This window comes from Pan troglodytes, chromosome 20 (genome assembly GCF_028858775.2).
Source record: "Pan troglodytes isolate AG18354 chromosome 20, NHGRI_mPanTro3-v2.0_pri, whole genome shotgun sequence".
NCBI lineage: Eukaryota > Metazoa > Chordata > Mammalia > Primates > Hominidae > Pan > Pan troglodytes.
This window is the reverse complement of record NC_072418.2, coordinates 23,133,818-23,154,314: the sequence shown is the minus strand read 5'-3', so window position 1 is coordinate 23,154,314 and position 20,497 is coordinate 23,133,818. Positions and strand designations below refer to the sequence as shown.

The following is a 20,497-nucleotide window of genomic DNA, read 5'->3' as shown; positions in this document are numbered from 1 at the left end:
ATTTATAACATTTTATTATCATATGGAAGAAGTGTATTAACCACGTTTTCAGTAATCACACTGAACACAGCATTCTCAGTTCCCAGTATGCATCCTGAGTCACTCAGGAGAAATCGGTATCTCTGTAAAGATGCAGAAGAAAATGCCGAGTGGAGGCACCACACTGCACAGCAATGCTTTCCACATGCACCTATGAGGGTCTTCATTTAATTGGGCTGATATTTGCATGGCTACTTACTGAATTTAGTCATACTATTTTTGAGCAGCTAATGGTGTCTGTTACCTATTAATTTTATACATTTGCTTTTTTTGAAAAACAAATCTTGTTAATTTACTCTAAATTGAGACTAATTTACAATCTTCAATTTTTCAGCATTAAAGCAAATCAGAGAAGAGCAATGTGTATATAGTGTGCATTTTCCTATCAAAATTCTTTATTGCATTGGAAACCCAAGGAAGCCAACTATAAAATACTCCCTTTGAATACTTTAGCCAGGATTTTAGACTTCAAAAGGTCAAAAACAATGAGCGAAATCAAAATCTTGTTTTTATTTCTTGTTAGTCATCTGGCCATTTCCAAAAGCATGATAATTAAGCCAAGTCATTGAAAATATGTGGTTTTGATTAATTTTATCCCATTTGGAATATTTTCTCTAATTGTTTTATCATGTTAATCTAAAAGAAACTGTCTACATAACTAATTATGCTTTCAAGAAGTATTCATATTGTTTACAGTTTAATCATTTATTACAGTATAGTAAAATAATTTACAATAGAATTATGAATTCATTGTTTTTAAGGTTTTTCAAATATGAAAACAATTAGGTATGATTTGAAGTAAGTTCAATTCTAGGACATTACCCACTGGTCTTCATGGTATTTCTGTAATGAATAGTATAAAACTAGGTTGCCAGAATGGTGCAGACATGCTGATTGAATTAGAATGAGTTCAGCCTTGTTGGTAGACTATTGGTATCCCAGAGGCTGATCATTCACTACAGCTTACTAAATGTAGTTCCATAATGCCAGAGAGCACTTTTACCCAGGTTACCTTTTTCCTTTCATTAATGTGGACCTGTTGTGGTCTCCTGTTTTTCTGAAGCTATCCCAGGTGAGAGGTGATTATTTCTTGCATGAATGAGATTCCCTTTTTTTCCCTCTGCCATAGGATCCTCTTATTCTCCCTACTGGAAGCAACATGCAGAAGGTAGAAATGATGACAATATACAAATACGTTTCCTGCCATGTGGCCACCATAAGCAGCTTACAACATGGCTCACCTAGAAGTTACTTACTTTCAGGCCAGCAGGGGTGTTTTCTATGATGTGTCTCTTTCTCTTAAAAGCACTTCTGATTAAGTTTAGCACAATCAGGATAATCTCCATTTTGGTAAACACAAAGTCAACAGATGAGTAACCTAATTTCATGAGTGATGTCCCACCAGTCACACATTTTACACTCGAGAGTATTACACAGCAGGTGTGCAACAGACTGGGAATCCAGGGTATTATCTTACAATGTTGCCTACCCACCTGAATAAACTTTTAAAATAGTCTTTCTACTGCTTTTGTTATCTACATAAACAAAAATGTCATCTGCAAATAATAACTACTTTCCAGTTTTATTCATTACAAATATTAACTAACATCTTATTTTCTGGCTTAAATTATTATTCCTTTATGTGTCATTTTATACATTCACACACACATAGAACAATAAAAATGTATCCAATTATTCAATTTTGGTTAAACTTTTATTAAAATAAGCGTTAAAAATAATTTTTTGTGTGTGTTTGAAGAGGGCTTTTATTGTTGTACTCAAGAGTGTTATTTCTGGAGACAAAGTTGCCTGTGCTTTAATACACAGATTCTGGGGAGAATCCGAGCCATAAGCCATAAAATTTTATATTAATAAATTCAATACAAAGCAAGAAAGTATGCATTTGCTTTCAGCATATTCAAGGTGTTTAGTTTTCCATTAATCACCTAAAAACTTATTTTGTTCCAATAATTGTGTTTTCTTCTGAAAATATGTACAAATGCATATTCACCAAACACAATCACTTCATAACTTTCTTACACCTAAGGTTTATCTTCAGAGGAATATGTGTATATTTCACTCTATGAAAATTAAAAGTCTTTACATTTGCAGGCACAGAGACCACATGTTCAAAGAAACTATATAACAAATATTTATTAATAAATTTTCAGGACTCAGAAATGTAATTTTTTTTCTTTTGAGGAGTCTCATCACTCTGTCACCCAGGCTGGAGTGCAGCAGCGCAATCTTGGCTCACTGCAATCTCCACCTCCCAAGTTCAAGTGATTCTCCTACCTCAGCCTCCAGGTGTGCGCCACCATGACTGGCTAATTTTTCTATTTTTAGTAGAGACAGGGTTTCACCACATTGGCGAGGCTGGTCTTGAACTCCTGAGCTCAGGCAACCCACCTGCCTCAGCCTCCGAAATTGCTGGGATAACAGGCGTGAGACACTGCACATGGCCGTATTTTTTCTTTTTTTTTTTTTGTGACAGTCTTGCTCTGTTGCCCAGGCTGGAGTGCAGTGGCACGATCTCGGCTCACTGCAACCTCCGCCTCCTGGGTTACACCATTCTCCCGCCTCAGCCTCTGGAGTAGCTGGGACTACAGGCGCCCACCACCACGCCCAGCTAATTTATTTTTAGTAGAGACAGGGTTTCAACGTGTTAGCCAGGATGGTCTTGATCTCCTGACCTCATGATCCACCTGCCTGGGCCTCCCAAAGTGCTGGGATTACAGGTGTGAGCCACTGTCCCTGGCTTCTTTCTTTTTGAGATGGAGTGTCCCTCTGTCACCCAGGCTGGAGTGCAGTGGTGCTATCTCAGCTCACTGAAACCTCCACCTCCCAGGTTCAAGCCATTCTCCTGCCTCAGCTTCCCGAGTAGCTAGGAATACGGGTGCACCACCGTGCCCAACTAATTTTTGTAGTTTTAGTAGAGAGAGAGTTTCACAATGTTGGTCAGGCTGGTCTTGAACTCCTGAACTCATGATCTGCCCGACGTCGCCTACTGAAGTGCTGGGATTACAGGCATGAGCCACTGCGTCCAGCCCATATTCTATTTATATTTCTGTATAATTTTTATTATGACCATAAAAATCACCCTGTAGTCAATTACAATTTAATTGGACATTTAAAAGTAACTAAAAGTGTATAATTACACTGTTTGGAATAGAAAGGATAAATGCTAGAGGTGATAGATACCTTATTTACCCTAATGTAATTACTACATATTGTATGCCTGAATCAAAATATTCTCTATAAGACATATATACACATACTATATACTCACAAATAGTAATAATAAATTAAGAAAAAAGATTAAAAATTTAACTGAAGGGAACAATATTCTTCATTTGCAGTTTAAAACTACTGGCAAAGTGATTACTAGTGATGACATTCCACTATATACCAAATAGTATACTTCTTCCATCTTTTGCTTACACCATTGAGTAAGGCCGGATAGGTTAAAGTTAGTGGCATAATAATGCTTCATTAAATGCACAATAGTTTTAAGATGGTAAAAAATAAAATAAAATTAGGCTGGACATATTGGCTCACACCTATAATCCCAACACTTTGAGAGCCCGAGGTGGGTGGATCGCTTGAGCTCAGGAGTTTGAGACTAGCCTGACCAATATGGGGAAACCCTGTGTCTATTAAAAATATAAAAATTAGCCAGGCGTGGTGTCACGCACCTGTAGTCCGCACTACTCGGGAGACTGAGGCAACAGAATTTCTTGAACTTGGGAGGCGGAGGTTGCAGTCATTGTGCTGAGATTGCACTGCTGCTCTCCAGCCTGGGTGACAGAGCAAGACTCCATCTCAAAAGAAAAGTTAAATAAGTAAATAAAATATAAGTTAAGTGCACACATAATCTAACAATTTTTAAATATATTGCATTTTATTACATAACAGTAAAATTAGTAAAATACAATTGATATACTTTAATTTATAATTTCTTTCTCTCAGTATAATGTAGAAAAGTATTACTCTGAACACCTACCTTAAACATTACTTAATATAGATTAACTACAATGAGCCTCTCCACTTATATTTTCGTCATGCATCTTACATTTTAATGTCCTTACTCTTTTATAGAAAAGGTCATAAAGAATGCCCAACTAATAAAGAATCTCTAATATCTCTGATGCAGCAACAATTGATCACATACTTTCACGTGAATATAATAAAGTAACAGCATAATTTGAAAGCTGTATTACATCATTCACTTTTCAAAAAAATTGTTTTCAAGGAAACAAATATACTTTCAATGTAATTACAAAGCTTCAAAAAATCTCCTTTTAAAGTTATATACTAATTTATACAAATTTATATACAAATTTAACAACTTTAGTTGTGAATTCATTTATATACTCAACACTCTTTATTTAATGTAATGTCTGAAGTGTCAGTGCCTTAGTTATTCTGTAAATTCTGATATTTACGTACAATTTTGAATTAAATATTTTTTCATGTTTACTGCATCTGCAAAAATATATTTTAGTATAAACTCTACTGTTTTCTAAGCTGTAGTTTTTTTTTTTTAAAGTGTTTCCAAATTCATTAGATTTGCAGGACTCTTCTCCAATATAAGTTCTCTGATGTTGAGCAAAGCTTGAGCAACTGCTTCAGGATTTTCCTGTAGTACAAAATGTGTGTAATAAACTTCCTGTATATTTGTAATGGTTGTCTTCAGAATAAATACTCTCTTCATTTTAAAGGCTTATATTTTCTGAAAGATTTTTTGACAGTAATTGCACTTTTAATGCTTTCATTAACTATGAACCTTCTTATGTTGAGTAAGATGTGAGTAGGCATTAATGGGTTTTCCATATTCTTTATATTTGTACAATTTTTCTCAAGGATAATAGCTTTCCTGCAAAATAAGGTGTAGACATTGATTAAAGGTTTTGCCACATTCTTCATGCTTGTAGGAATTTTGCCAGTATGAAATATCTTACTATCAAATGTGGCAACCATATAAAAGCTGTTTCACATTTTATATATTTCTAGGGTTTCACACTAGTATAAATTTTTTATGTATAGAAAGGATGGAGGTGTTGATAAAAGCACTGTCACATCTTTCAGGTTTGTAGAGTTCCTCTTCAGAATGAATTATCACCATGTCTCTTAAGAATTAAGAACTTGTGGCCAGGCATGGTGGCTCATGCCTGTAATTGCAACACTTTAGGAGGCTAAGGTGGGTGGATCATGTGAGGTCAGGGGTTGGATACCAGCCTGACAAACATGGTGTAACCTTGTCTCTACTAAAAATACAAAAGTTAGCTGGGCATGGGGGTGGGCACCTGTAATCCCCCTTACTTGGGAGGTTGAGGCAGGAGAATGGATTGAACCCAGAAGGCAGAGGTTGCAGTGAGCCGAGATTGTGCTACTGCACACCAGCCTGGGTGACAAGAGTTGAAAGTCCATCTCAAAAAAAAAAAAAAGAAAAAGACAGAACTTGTTATATGCTTTGCCACATTCTTCACACTTGTAGGGTTTCTTTCCAGTACGAATTATGTGTAATAAAGGTTGAGAAGTTCCTTAAAAAATTTGTCACATTCTTTATATTTGTAGGGTTTATATTTCATATCAATTCTCATAGTTAGAAATTGAGGGCTGGTTAAAGGATTTTCCCCATTCATCACATTCACACGGTTTCTCTCCAGTATGAATTATCTTATGTGCAGTAAGGTGTGAGGATAGGTGAAAAGCTTTACCACATTATTCACATCTGTAGGGTTTCTCTCCAGTATGAAATCTCTTATGTGTAGTAAGTTTAGAGGAGTGCTTAAAGGCTTTGCCACATTCTTCACATCTGTAGGGTTTTTTTCCAGTATGAATTTTCTTATGTGCAGTAAGGTTAGAGAAATGCTTAAAAGCTTTGTCACATTCTTCACATTTGTAGAATTTCTCTCCAGTATGAATTATCTTATGTGTAGTAAGGCATGAGGACCGCTTGAAGGCTTTGCCACATTCTTCACATTTGTAGAATTTCTCTCCAGTATGAATTCTCTTATGTGTAGTAAGGATTGAGGACTGGTTGAAGGCTTTGCCACATTCTTCACATTTGTAGGGTCTCTCTCCAGTATGAATTTTCTTATGTGTAGTAAGGTTAGAGGAGCACTTAAAAGCTTTGCCACATTCTTCACATTTGTAGAATTTCTCTCCAGTATGAATTCTCCTATGTGTAGTAAGGATTGAGGACTGGTTGAAGGCTTTGCCACATTCTTCACATTTGTAGGGTCTCTCTCCAGTATGAATTTTCTTATGTGTAGTAAGGTTAGAGGAGTACTTAAAAGCTTTGCCACATTCTTCACATTTGTAGGGTTTCTCTCCAGTATGAATTATCTTATGCGTAGTAAGGTCTGAAGACCGCTTGAAGGCTTTGCCACATTCTTCACATTTGTAGGGTTTCTCTCCAGTGTGAATTCTCTTATGTGTAGTAAGGGTAGAGGAGTACTTAAAGGCTTTGCCACATTCTTCACATTTGTAGGGTTTGTCTTCAGTATGAATTCTTTTATGTGTAGTAAGGGTATAGGAGTACTTAAAGGCTTTGTCACATTCTTCACATTTGTAGGGTTTCTCTCCAGTATGAATTATCTTATGTGTAGTAAGGGTTGAGGACCGGTTGAAGGCTTTGCCACATTCTTCACATTTGTAGGGTTTCTTTTCCGTATGAATTATCTCATGTTTACTAAGGGTTGAGGATGACATAAAGGCTTTGCCACATTTATCACACTTGTAGGGTTTCTCTCCAGTATGATTTCTCTTATGTGTAGTAAGAGTGGAGGAGTGCTTAAAGGCTTTGCCACATTCTTCACATTTGTAGGGTTTCTCTCCAGTATGAATTTTCTTATGTCTAGTAAGGCTACAAGAGTGGTTAAAGGCTTTGCCACATTCTTCACATTTGTAGGGTTTCCCTCCAGTATGAATTTTCTTATGTGTAGTAAGAGTTGAGAACTGCTTAAAAGCTTTGCCACATTCTATATATTTGGAAGGCTTTTTCCCAGTATGTCCTCTCTTTTGTCCATTTGAATTTGAAAATTGATGAAGGACTTTCACATATTTATCACATTGACATATTTTTCTTGGGGTAGTTGTCAAACATTGGTTAAGTTCATTATAACCTTCTTTGTGCACCTTACACTCATCCACACTTATACATCCTTTTTTTAACTGTAAATTGCCATGTTCACATTTTTCATATCTTCTCAGTACCACTTTTTGGAAAGAATCTTTTATGCTCTGCTCTGGCCAAAGGTCTTGGGCAAAATGAGAACACATTACTGAAAGAAACAATAAAAACACATTACTTCAATTGGTAGACTCAGATAAATATAAATAAATATATGTAGTTTGTATAGTTTTATACAAACTACATAAGCAAGATGACACAGGAAAATACCACAAGCTGTAATTTCTTCCTGGACATATGAACTTAACAAAAACATACTGATCAAAATACATTTGTAAAAAACTTATAAATAAGTTGTGAAGGGCCCCAGGTGAGCACAATGCAAACGGCCAAATAGAAGAAATAGAAAAGTCTGTTACTTATACACAACACAGCTGGTTTTGCTCTCCAGTATAACATTGTGCCTTTAAAAGTAAATTGTTGACTGGCTGGGGTGACACATGCCTGTAGTCCCAGCACGTTGGGAGGCTGACATGGGTGGATCAGAAGGTCAGGAGTTCAAGACCATCTTGGCAAAGATGATGAAATTCAATCTGTACTAAAATTACAAAAAATTAGCTGGGTGTGGTGATGGGGCACCTGTAATCCCAGCTACTCAGAAGGCTGAGGCAGAGAACTGCTTGAACCTGGGAGGTGGAGGTTACAGTGAGCTGAGATTCCCAGAATCTCTAGTTAAGACAATTGATTTCAGACTATGCCAGGACACAGCTATATTATAAAGATTGTAACAGGTAGCACTTTGTTAATGTAAAAATCTCAAAGATTACAATAAATACAAAATATTAGAGCAACGTGATCCCATCAAAAAGTTATAAAATTTTTAAAGCAACCATAAAATGTATATGAGGTAATTAAAAAAATTCCCAATAAGTTGTACAGGTCAAGCTTAGTCGCTCATTCCTGGAATCCCAACACACTAGGGGGCCAAGGTGGGAAAACCACATTAGGTGAGAATTTGAGACCAGCCTGGCCAACATGGTGAAACCCTGTATCTACTAAAAATACAAAAACTAGCTGGGCACAGTGGCATGTGCCTGTAATCCCAGCTACTTGGGAGGCTGACACACAAGAATTGCTTGAACCTGGGAGGGGACAGTTGCAGTGAGTGAATATTGTACCACTGCACTTCAGACTGGGTGACAGAGCAAGACTGTCTCAAAAATAAAATAGGCTGGGTGCAATGGCTCATGCTTGTAATCGCAGCAACTTAGGAGGCCACCTTGGCCTCCTAATTTGAGGTCAGGAGTCCAAAATTAGCCTGGCCAACATGGTAAAAACCCATCTCTGCTAAAAATACAAAAAATTAGCTGGAATGCTGGCAGCCACCTGTAACCCCAGCTACTTGGGAGACAGAGGCCGGAGAATTACTTGAACTCGGTAGGCAGAGGTAGCTATGAGCTGAGATGGCGCCACTGCACTCCAGAGCCTGGGTGACAGAAAAAGACTCCATCTCAGAAAAACTAACTAACTAAATAAATAAATTTGAATAACATTAGGTAAGTGAAACAAACAAGTACTGAAGATAAAAATGAGGATAATAATAAGAAATATTGAAATAGCAAAAAACAAAAATTGTGGATATAAAAAATGCAAAAAATAATTGAAAAATTTCTTAAAAGAAAAAATGATGTAAACATGAAAAAACTGAAGAAAGAAACTAGGATACACACAAAGATATTTATAACAAACACACATACAAGCAAAACTTCAAAAATCATAGATAAGAAGAGAATTTTAGGAGCTGTAATGTAGGCAGATGTAATGATGAAGAATTTTTGTATTCAACTGAAGTTTATTTTTTACCACATTCAAATATATTGTTGGATCTTTTAGAGGTTTTATGTAATCCCCCAAAGTACCGCTAAGAAAATATTTGTATGGATACACAAAAGAAAATTTTAAAAATCCTGGAAAAATACCAATACAAAAAGCAAAAAACCACGAAAACCACAGAAAGAGAAAAGGAAAGACAAAGATATAAGAATCAAATAAAACAAATAATAAAATAACATTAGTAAGTTTTTCTCTTTCAGAAAACCATTTAAATATATATATAATTATCTTTCCAATCAAGAGATATACTTTCAATAAACAGGTTTATTAAAAAATTTTAAAAATCAAGAGTCAACTTGCCTTTCTACAGGAGTCAGTTGAGATCTACTGACAAAAAAAGACTGAAAGTGGCAAGACAGAAGTAGAATTTCATGTAAATATATTTTTTAATTTTATTATTATTATACTTTAAGTTTTAGGGTACATGTGCACAACGTGCAGGTTTGTTACATATGTATACATGTGCCATGTTGGTGTGTTGCACCCATTAACTCGTCATTTAGCATTAGGTATATCTCCCAATGCTATCCCTCCCCCCGCCCCCGACGCCACAACAGTCCCCGGTGTGTGATGTTTCCCTTCCTGTGTCCATGTATTCTCATTGTTCAATTCCCACCTATTAGTGAGAACATGCGGTGTTTGGTTTTTTGTCCTTGCGATAGTTTGCTGAGAATGATGGTTTCCAGTTTCATCCATGCCCCTACAAAGGACATGAACTCATCATTTTTTATGGCTGCATAGTATTCCATGGTGTATATGTGCCACATTTTCCTAATCCAGTCTATCGTTGTTGGACATTTAGGTTGGTTCCAAGTCTTTGCTACTGTGAATAGTGCTGCTACAAACAAACATGTCCATGTGTCTTTATAGCAGCATGATTTATAATCCTTTGGGTATATACCCAGTAATGGGATGGCTGGATCAAATGGTATTTCTAGTTCTAGATCCCTGAGGAATCACCACACTGACTTCCACAATGGTTGAACTAGTTTACAGTCCCACCAACAGTGTAAAAGTGTTCCTATTTCTCCACATCCTCTCCAGCACCTGTTGTTTCCTGACTTTTTAATGATTGCCATTCTAATTGGTGTGAGATGGTATCTCATTGTGGTTTTGATTTGCATTTCTCTGATGGCCAGTAATTATCAGCATTTTTTCATCTGTTTTTTGGCTGTATAAATGTCTTCTTTTGAGAAGTGTCTGTTCATATCCTTCGCCCATCAAAAAGATGGGGCTGTTTGTTTTTTTCTTGTAAATTTGTTTGAGTTCATTGTAGATTCTGGATATTTGCCCTTTGTCAGATGAGCAGGTTGCAAAAATTTTCTCCCATTCTGTAGGTTGCCTGTTCACTCTGATGGTGGTTTCTTTTGCTGTGCAGAAGCTCTTTAGTTTAATTAGATCCCATTTGTCAATTTTGGCTTTCGTTGCCATTGCTTTTGGTGTTTTAGACATGAAGCCCTTGCCCATACCTATGTCCTGAATGGTACTGCCTAGGTTTTCTTCTAGGGTTTTTATGGTTTTAGGTCTAACATTTAAGTCTTTAATCCATCTTGAATTAATTTTTGTATAAGGTGTAAGGAACGGATCCAGTTTCAGCTTTCTACATAGGGCTAGACAGTTTTCCCAGCACCATTTATGAAATAGGGAATCCTTTCCCCATTGCTTGTTTTTGTCAGGTTTGTCAAAGGTCAGATAGTTGTAGATAAGCGGCATTATTTCTGAGGGCTCTGTTCTGTTCCATTGGTCTATATCTCTGGTTTGGTACCAGTACCATGCTGTTTTGGTTACTGTAGCCTTGTAGTATAGTTTGAAGTCAGGTAGTGTGATGCCTCCAGCTTTGTTCTTTTGGCTTAGGATTGACTTGGGGATGCGGGCTCTTTTTTGGTTTCATATGAACTTTAAAGTAGTTTTTTCCAATTCTGTGAAGAAAGTCATCGGTAGCTTGATGGGGATGGCATTGAATCTATAAATTACCTTGGGCTGTATGGCTATTTTCACGATATGGATTCTTCCTATTCATGAGCATGGAATGTTCTTCCATTTGTTTGTATCCTCTTTTATTTCACTGAGCAGTGGTTTGTAGTTCTCCTTGAAGAGGTCCTTCACATCCCTTGTAAGGTGGATTCCTAGGTATTTTATTCTCTTTGATGCAATTGTGAATGGGAGTTTACTCATGATTTGGCTCTCTGTCTGTTATTGGTGTATAAGAATGCTTGTGATTTTTGTACATTGATTTTGTGTCCTGAGACTTTGCTGAAGTTGCTTATCAGCTTGAGGAGATTTTGGGCTGAGACAATGGGGTTTTCTAGATATACAATCATGTCATCTGCAAACAGGGACAATTTGACTTCCTCTTTTCCTAATTGAATACACTTTATTTCCTTCTCCTGCCTGATTGCCCTGGCCAGAACTTCCAACACTATGTTGAATAGGAGTGGTGAGAGGGGGCATCCCTGTCTTGTGCCAGTTTTCAAAGGACATGCTTCCAGTTTTTGCCCGTTCAGTATGATATTGGCTGTGGGTTTGTCATAGATAGCTCTTATTATTTTGAGATAAGACCCATCAATACCTAATTTATTGAGAGTTTTTAGTATGAAGTGTTGTTGAATTTTGTGAAAGGCCTTTTCTGTATCTATTGAGATAATCATGTGTTTTTTGTCTTTGGTTCTGTTTATATGCTGGAGTACATTTATTGATTTGTGTAAGTCGAACCAGCCTTGCATCCCAGGGATGAAGCCCATTTGATCATGGTGGATAAGCTTTTTTATGTGCTGCTGGATTTGGCTTGCCAGTATTTTATTGAGAATTTTTGCATCAATGTTCATCAAGGATATTGGTCTAAAATTCTCTTTTTTGGTTGTGTCTCTGCCAGGCTTTGGTATCAGGATGATGCTGGCCTCATAAAATGAGTTAGGGAGGATTCCCTCTTTTTCTATTGGTTGGAATAGTTTCAGAAGGAATGGTACCAGCTCCTCTTTGTACCTCTGGTAGAATTCGGCTGTGAATCCATCTGGTCCTGAACTTTTTTTGATTGGTAAGCTATTGACTATTGCCTCAATTTCAGCTCCTGTTATTGGTCTATTCAGAGATTCAGCTTCTTCCTGGTTTAGTCTTGGGAGGATGTATGTGTCGAGGAATTTATCCATTTCTTCTAGATTTTCTAGTTTATTTGCATAGAGGTGTTTATAGTATTCTCTGATGGTAGTTTGTATTTCTGTGGGATCGGTGGTGATGTCCCCTTTATCATTTTTTATTGTGTCTATTTGATTCTTCTCTCTTTTCTTCTTTATTAGTCTTGCTAGTGGTCTATCAATTTTGTTGATCTTTTCGAAAAACCAGCTTCTGGATTCATTGATTTTTTGAGGGGTTTTTTGTGTCTCTATTTCCTTCAGTTCTGCTCTGATCTTAGTGATTTCTTGCTTTCTGCTAGCTTTTGAATGTTTGCTCTTGCCTCTCTAGTTCTTTTAATTGTGGTGTTAGGGTGTCAATTTTAGATCTTTCCTGCTTTCTCTTGTGGGCATTTAGTGCTATAAATTTCCCTCTACACACTGCTTTGAATGTGTCCCAGAGATTCTGATATGTTGTGTCTTTGTTCTTGTTGGTTTCAAAGAACATCTTTATTTCTGCCTTCATTTCATTATTTACCCAGTAGTCATTCAGGAGCAGGTTGTTCAGTTTCCATGTAGTTGAGTGGTTTTAAGTGAGTTTCTTAATCCTGAGTTCTAGTTTGACTGCACTGTGGTCTGAGAGACAGTTTGTTATAATTTCTGTTCTTTTATATTTGCTGAGGAGTGCTTTACTTCCAACTATGTGGTCAATTTTGGAGTAGGTGTGGTGTGGTGCTGAAAAGAATGTATATTCTGTTGATTTGGGGTGGAGAGTTCTGTAGATGTCTATTAGGTCCACTTGGTGCAGAGCTGAGTTCAATTCCTGGGTATCCTTGTTAACTTTCTGTCTTGTTGATCTGTCTAACTTTCTGTCTAACATTGACAGTGCAGTGTTAAAGTCTCCCATTATTATTGTGTGGGAGTTTAAGTCTCTTTGTAGGTCACTAAGAACTTGCTTTATGAATCTGGGTACTCCTGTATTGGGTGCATATATATTTAGGATAGTTAGCTCTTCTTGTTGAATTGATCCCTTTACCATTATGTAATGGCCTTCTTTGTCTCTTTTGATCTTTGTTGGTTTAAAGTCTGTTTTATCAGAGACTAGGATTGCAACCCCTGCCTTTTTTTTGTTTTCCATTTGCTTGGTAGATCTTCCTCCATCCCTTTATTTTGAGCCTATGTGTGTCCCTGCACGTGAGATGGGTTTCCTGAATACAGCACACCGATGGGTCTTGACTCTTTATCCAATTTGCCAGTCTGTGTCTTTTAATTGGAGCATTTAGCCCATTTCCATTTAAAGTTAATATTGTTATGTGTGAATTTGATCCTGTCATTATGTTAGCTGGTTATTTTGCTTGTTAGTTCATGCAGTTTCTTCCTAGTCTCGATGGTCTTTACATTTTGGCATGATTTTGCAGCGGCTGGTACCGGTTGTTCCTTTCCATGTTTAGTGCTTCCTTCAGGAGCTCTTTTAGGGCAGGCCTGGTGGTGACAAAATCTCTCAGCATTTGCTTGTCTGTATTTTATTTCTCCTTCACTTATGAAGTTTAGTTTGGCTGGATATGAAATTCCGGGTTGAAAATTCTTTTCTTTAAAAATGTTGAATATTGGCCCCCACTCTCTTCTGGCTTGTAGAGTTTCTGCCGAGAGATCAGCTGTTAGTCTGCTGGGCTTCCCTTTGTGGGTAACCCGAGCTTTCTCTCTGGCTGCTCTTAACATTTTTTCCTTCATTTCAACTTTGGTGAATCTGACAATTATGTGTCTTGGAGTTGCTCTTCTTGAGGAGTATCTTTGTGGCGTTCTCTGTATTTCCTGATTTGAATGTTGGTCTGCCTTGCTAGATTGGGGAAGTTCTCCTGGATAATATCCTGCAGAATGCTTTCCAACTTGGTTCCATTCTTCCCGTCACTTTTAGATACACCAATCAGATGTAGAGTTGGTCTTTTCACATAGTCCCATATTTCTTGGAGGCTTTGTTCGTTTCTTTTTTTTCTTTTTTCTCTAAACTTCTCTTCTCACTTCATTTCATTCATTTCATTTCCCATCGCTGATACCCTTTCTTCCAGTTGATCGCATCGGCTATAGAGGCTTCTGCATTCGTCACATAGCTCTCATGCCTTGGTTTTCAGCTCCATCAGGTCCTTTAAAAACTTCTCTGCATTGGTTATTCTAGTTATCCATTCATCTAATTTTTTTTCAAAGCTTTTAACTTCTTTGCCATTAGTTCGAATTTCCTCCTGTAGCTTGGAGTAGTTTGATCGTCTGAAGCCTTCTCTCAACTCGTCAAAGTCATTCTCCGTCCAGCTTTGTTCTGTTCCCGGTGAGGAGCTGCGTTCCTTTGGAAGAGGAGAGGCGCTCAGATTTTTAGAGTTTCCAGTTTTTCTGCTCTGCTTTTTTCCCATCTTTGTGGTTTTATCTACCCTTTGGTCTTTGATGATGGTGATGTACAGATGGGTTTTTGGTGTGGATGTCCTTTCTGTTTGTTAGTTTCCCTTCTAACAGACAGGACCCTCAGCTGCAGGTCTGTTGGAGTTTGCTAGAGGTCCACTCCAGACCCTGTTTGCCTGGGTATCAGCAGCGGTGGCTGCAGAACAGCGGATTTTGGTGAACCGCAGATGCTGCTGCCTGATCGTTCCTCTGGAAGTTTTGTCTCAGAGGAGTACCCCGCCGTGTCAGGTGTCAGTCCACCCCTACTGGGGGGTGCCTCCCAGTTAGGCTACTTGGGGGTCAGGGACCCACTTGAGAAGGCAGTCTGCCCATTCTCAGATCTCAAGCTGCGTGCTGGGAGAACCACTACTCTCTTCAAAGCTGTCAGAGAGGGACATTTAAGTCTGCAGAGGTTACTGCTGTCTTTTTGTTTGTCTGTGCCCTGCCCCCAGAGGTGGAGCCTACAGAGGCAGGCAGGCCTCCTTGAGCTGTGGTGGGCTCCACCCAGTTTCAGCTTCCTGGCTGCTTTGTTTACCTAATCAAACAACTAACTCGGCAATGGTGGGCGCCCCTCGCCTAGCCTCACTGCTGCCTTGCAGTTTGATCTCGGGCTGCTGTGCTAGCAATGAGTGAGACTCCATTGGCGTAGGACCCTCTGAGCCGGGTGAGGGATATAATATCCTGGTGTGCCGTTTTTTAAGCCCGTTGGAAAAGCGCAGTATTAGGGTGGGAGTGACCAAATTTTCCAGTTGCCATCTGTCACCCTTTTCTTTGACTAGGAAAGGGAATTCCCTGACCCCTTGCACTTCCTGGGTGAGGCGATGCCTTGCCCTGCTTCGGCTCGTGCACAGTGCGCTGCACCCACCATCCTGCGCCTACTGTCTGGCCCAGTGAGATGAACCCAGTACCCCAGTTGGAAATGCACAAATCACCCATCTTCTGTATCACTCCCGCTGGGAGCTGTTGACCAGAGCTGTTCCTATTCGGCCATCTTGGCTCCTCCCCCCTCATGTAAATATTATCAAAACAAGAGGAGAAGGGGTCAAGATAATGTTACACAAGCTACAAGTTAAGTTAAAAACTGTCATACTTTATAAAATGTATTTAAGTCAAAACTTCAAAAAGACAAAGAAGGACATTAGATTCATTCACTGGGAACCTATTACAAATTTGTATATACATGTGTGTATTTATGTGTGTGTGTCTCATATTGGGGTTTCAGCTATATAAAGCAAATACTAACAAAACTGAATAAACACAAAGAGAGCAATATAATTATAGTAGGATATTTCAATACTCCACTTTCTGTAATAAAACAAGAGAGAATATTAGTAAGGAAACAGAAGACTAGAAGGCAGTAAAAAAACAATTATTTCTAATGAAGGTATAGAGAACACTCCTCGACAACATCAGGATACACAGCCTTCTCAGTACCTCATACAACTTTCTTCTTTATAGACCACCTGTTAGGCCAAAAACAAAGCCTTAACACATTTTTTAAAACTGAAATTTTATAGATCACCTTCTATGACAAAAATGGAATTAGAGCATAAAACAATAATATAAATAATTGATAAATTTAAAAATATTTAGAAATGATACAACACAGTATTAAGCATGCACTTGTTGAAATAACTGGCTGGGTGTGGTGGCTCAGGCCTGTAATCCCAGCACTTTGGGAGGCCGAGGTGGGTGAATTTAACTCCATCTCAAAAACAAACAATCGAAAAAGGAGTAATATTGTGAAGATGTCTATACTGTTCAATTTAATCTACAGAATTAATGCACCATTTTTCAAATTTCTCATTGCACTTTTGAATAAAAACAGCAAATCCAAAAGTATATGGAATCTAAAGAGATAATAAAGTACACTCAATAATCTTCAAGGAATAATGTTGGAGGCATTACAATTTCTGATTTCTAAACACATCAAAAAGCTACAGAATTAAAACAATTTGGTATGAGTATAAAAGTAAAAAAGTAGAACAATAAAACAGAATGCAGCACATATGTTAGCTTTCATATAATTATTGCAGCATTGTTACTGAAAGCCAATAGGTTAAAACAATACAAATTTCTGTCATCAAATCATTCAGTAGGTAGAAAAATACTGGAATCTCATTCAGTTTTCAAATAGCAGAAAATAGTCTAACTATTAAGATAAATATTGATGACATTATGCAAAATAAAATAAGCCAGCCAGAAAAAGACAGAGATTATATGAGATATGTAAAGCAGTTATACTCCTAGAAACAGAAAACAGAGTGGTGTTTGAAAAGTGCCAAGAAATTGGACGAATTGGTAGTTGTTTAATGTGTAGTGAGATTTAGCTTTGCAAGATAAAAACATTCTAGTGATGTTGCATAACAATGTCAATATAATTAATATGACCAAACTGAATATTTAGAAATATATACTTGTCACTCTAACTCTCAGGCAAAACTGCAGTGGCATTATCTCAGCTCACTGCAACCTCCGCCTCCTGGGTTTAAGTGATTCCCCTGCCTCAGCCTTCTCAGTAGCTGGAATTACAGGTGAGCGCCACCACGCCTGGCTAATTTTTTGTATTTTAGTAGAGACAGGGTTTCACCATGTTGGCCAGGATGGTCTCAATCTTCTGACACCGTGATCCACCCACCTCGGCCTTTGAAAGTGACGGGATTACAGGCATAAGCCACCACGCCCAGCCTAGAAAATTTTATTGTTAATTTTGTTATGTGTTTTTGACACATAACACATAAGTAAAAATAAACAATAATACCTAAAAGAGATATAGAGTAATTATTGTTTTTAAATTATCTTCAAATCCAAAAATGTTTCTCTGGCACAAAATTAATATAGATTCAAAAATAAATAGATGCCGAAATTGGGAGAGATTTTATGACTACTCACCTAGACAGGATTAAAAAAACTGTTACAGGCCAGGCGAAGTGGCTCATGCCTGTAATCCCAGCACTTTGGGAGGCCGAGGCAGGCAGACCACCTGAGGTCAGGAGTTTGAGACCAACCTGACCAAAATGGTGAAACCCTGTCTCTACTAAAAGTACAAAATTAGCCGGGTGTGGTGGCACATTCCTGTAATCCCAGCTACTCAGGAGGCTGAGGTAGGAGAATGGCATGAACCTAGAAGTTGGAAGTTTCAGTGAGCTGAGATCCCACCATTGTACTGCAGCCTGCATAACAAGAGTGAAATTCCCTCTCAAAAAAACCAAAACCAAAACCAAAACCAAAAACCTGTTACACCATACCTACAAAACAAATATACAAGTGACACAAAGCTACAGGGATAATATTTATACAGGCAAAGAAACACAGAAACAATTATATTGGCAATAGATACACGGCTTTTTCATATTTAATTTTGCTCTTCACTGTCTTAAATTGTACAGTTAAATATTGTTACATACAATTATAAACTAAAAAAATATTGTTATATACAATTATAATATAAACTAAAAAATCAACACATAATTAAATGATGTGATGTGACATTCCCAAAAATACATAACACAAAATATTAAATTACAAAAAAATTAAAACATGGGATGTAAAACAAGTAGATCAATGTATTCATGAAAGGACTCTTAAAATATAAGGTAAAGTAATACAGAGGTTACTTGAAGATTTAAAAAAAAAAAGCTGAGAACTTCCCAAATTTTGATGTAACAACAACAAAAACTTCTAACCAGTAATACTCGATTCAAAATTATTTTACTTCAAAAAGAATATAAAAATAAAGACTTTCCAAAATAAAAGTTGAGACTGTTCATCACCATTGGCACAGTCCTACAAGATATAATATACAGGGTTGTGCTCCCTGGCTCACGCCTGTAATCCCAACACTTTGGGAGGCCAAGGTGGGTGGATTGTCTGAGGTCAGGAGTCCAAGACCAGCCTGAATAACATGGTGAAACACCGTTTGTACTAAAAGTGCAAAAATTATTTGGGCATGGTGGCGCATTCCTGTTGTCCCAGCTACTGAGGAGGACAAGGCAGGAGAATTTCTTGAATCAAGGAGGTGGAGATTGTAACGAGCCAAAATCATGCCCCAGTACTCCAGCCTGTGACAGAGAAAGACTCCATCTCAAAAAAACAAAAAAAAAAGGCCCAGTGCAATGGTGCCCACCACACTCCATCCTGGGCCATAGAGTGAGACTCAATCTCAAAAAACAAAACAAAACAAAACAAAAAACAAAATCGAAATGATTATTCATAAAACCTTTAAAGTTCTTTTATAGAATATAAAAAACAATATGTAAATGTGCATAAATCGGCTGGGCGCAGTGGCTCATGCCTGTAAGCCCAGTGCTTTGGAAGGCCAAGGGGGGAATCACAAGGCCAGGACTTCAAGACCAGCCTGGCCAACATGGTGAAACCCTGTCTCTACTAAAAATACAAAAATTAGCCGGGCATAGTGGTGCACACCTGTAATCCCGGCTACACGGGAGGCTGAGGCAGGAGAATCACTTGTACCTGGGAGATGGAGGCTGCAGTGAGCCAAGATTGTGCCATTGCATTCCTGCCTGGACAACAGAGTGACACTCTGTCTCAAAAAAAAAAAAAATTCTGCCTAAATTTGTTAATATACCATATAAAATAATTTTAATATCAATAAAAAACTGGAAAATGTAGAGACATAGTTTTTGTATTAAATTGAAGTTGTTATAAAATTAAAACATATTGTTTTAACTTTAAGATGTATGTAATCTCCAGCTTTCAAGATGATTACAAAGATAATATTTATAGAAAGTATGCAAAAGAAAATAAAAAATAATGCATGCCAGTACAAAATAAAATAAAAATTAAGAAAGTAAAACAGGAAATGAGAAAAATAAAACTACTAGAAACACACAAAATAATAACATAACTGGAAATAACAACTTCATTTCTTTAAGCAATCATTTTAAATATAAATTAATTAAACTACTTAATAAAATAAAATGTAATCTTAGGACTTTGGAAGGCCAACGTAGGCTGATCACTTGATCCCAGGAGTTCAAGACCAGCCTGGGCAACATGGCAAAACTCTGTCTCTACAAAAAATACAAAAAAGCTATTTGGGTGTGATGGCACATACTAGTAACCCAGCTACTTGAGAGGCTAAAATGAGAGGATAATCTGAGTTTGGGAGGTCTGGATAGCAGTGAGACATGCAAATCAGCCTGGTTGACAGAGTGAGGCCCTATTTCAAAAATAAATGAGGCCAGGCGTGGTGGCTCATGCCTGTAATCCCAGCACTTTGGGAGGCCGAAATGGGCAGATCATCTGAAGTCAGGAGTTCAAGACCAGCCTGGCCAACACGGTGAAACCCTGTCTCTACTAAAAATATAAAAAAATTAGCTGGGCATGGTGGCGGGCGCCTGTAATCTCAGCTACTCTGGAGGCTGAGGCAGGAGAATTGCTTAAACCCAGGAGATGGAGGCTGCAGTGAACTGAGATTGCACCATTGCACTGCAGCCTGGGCAACAAGAGCAAAACTGCATGTCTAAATAAATAAATAAATAAATAAAATTATATAGAGAAAAAGAAATAGAAAGCCTGAGTGGTTTTTTTAAAAAGCAATCAGTATGCTGCCTATAAGAGACTCATTTTAGCATTCAGTCAAATAGGCTGAAGTAACAGAATGGAAAAACGTATATTCCATGAAAATAGTAACCACAATTGAGTGGGGTAGTCATAATTAGACATAACATGCTTTAAGTCATGTACTACTATGAGACAAAGACTGATATTATATTATGACAAAGTGAGTTGATGTAGCAGAAATCTATAACTATAATATTTATCTTTCTATATGTATATGTATATATAACATCAGGGCTCCAAAATACATAAAGCAAATATTGACAAAATGAAGGAAGACACACATAGCAACATAATCATTGTAGACATC

The 20,497-nt window shown here is 37.5% G+C and overlaps 1 protein-coding gene across 3 annotated transcripts in view; it reads right to left on the bottom strand.

Annotated features, from left to right (window-relative positions):
* Positions 1–2,175: 2,175 nt before the first annotated feature.
* The window catches only part of ZNF626 (zinc finger protein 626), a 41,059-nt gene continuing 22,737 nt past the window's right edge, over positions 2,176–20,497 (bottom strand). For 2 of the 3 annotated variants that reach the window (XM_063801428.1, XM_063801429.1), the window contains one exon: positions 3,922–7,328. In XM_063801428.1, the coding sequence (XP_063657498.1) occupies positions 5,764–7,328 (1,565 nt within the window). In that variant the 3' untranslated portion in view covers positions 3,922–5,763. Of the gene's footprint in view, positions 7,329–20,497 lie in introns of all 3 variants that reach the window. The other variant, XM_016937098.3, reaches the window with a different exon arrangement.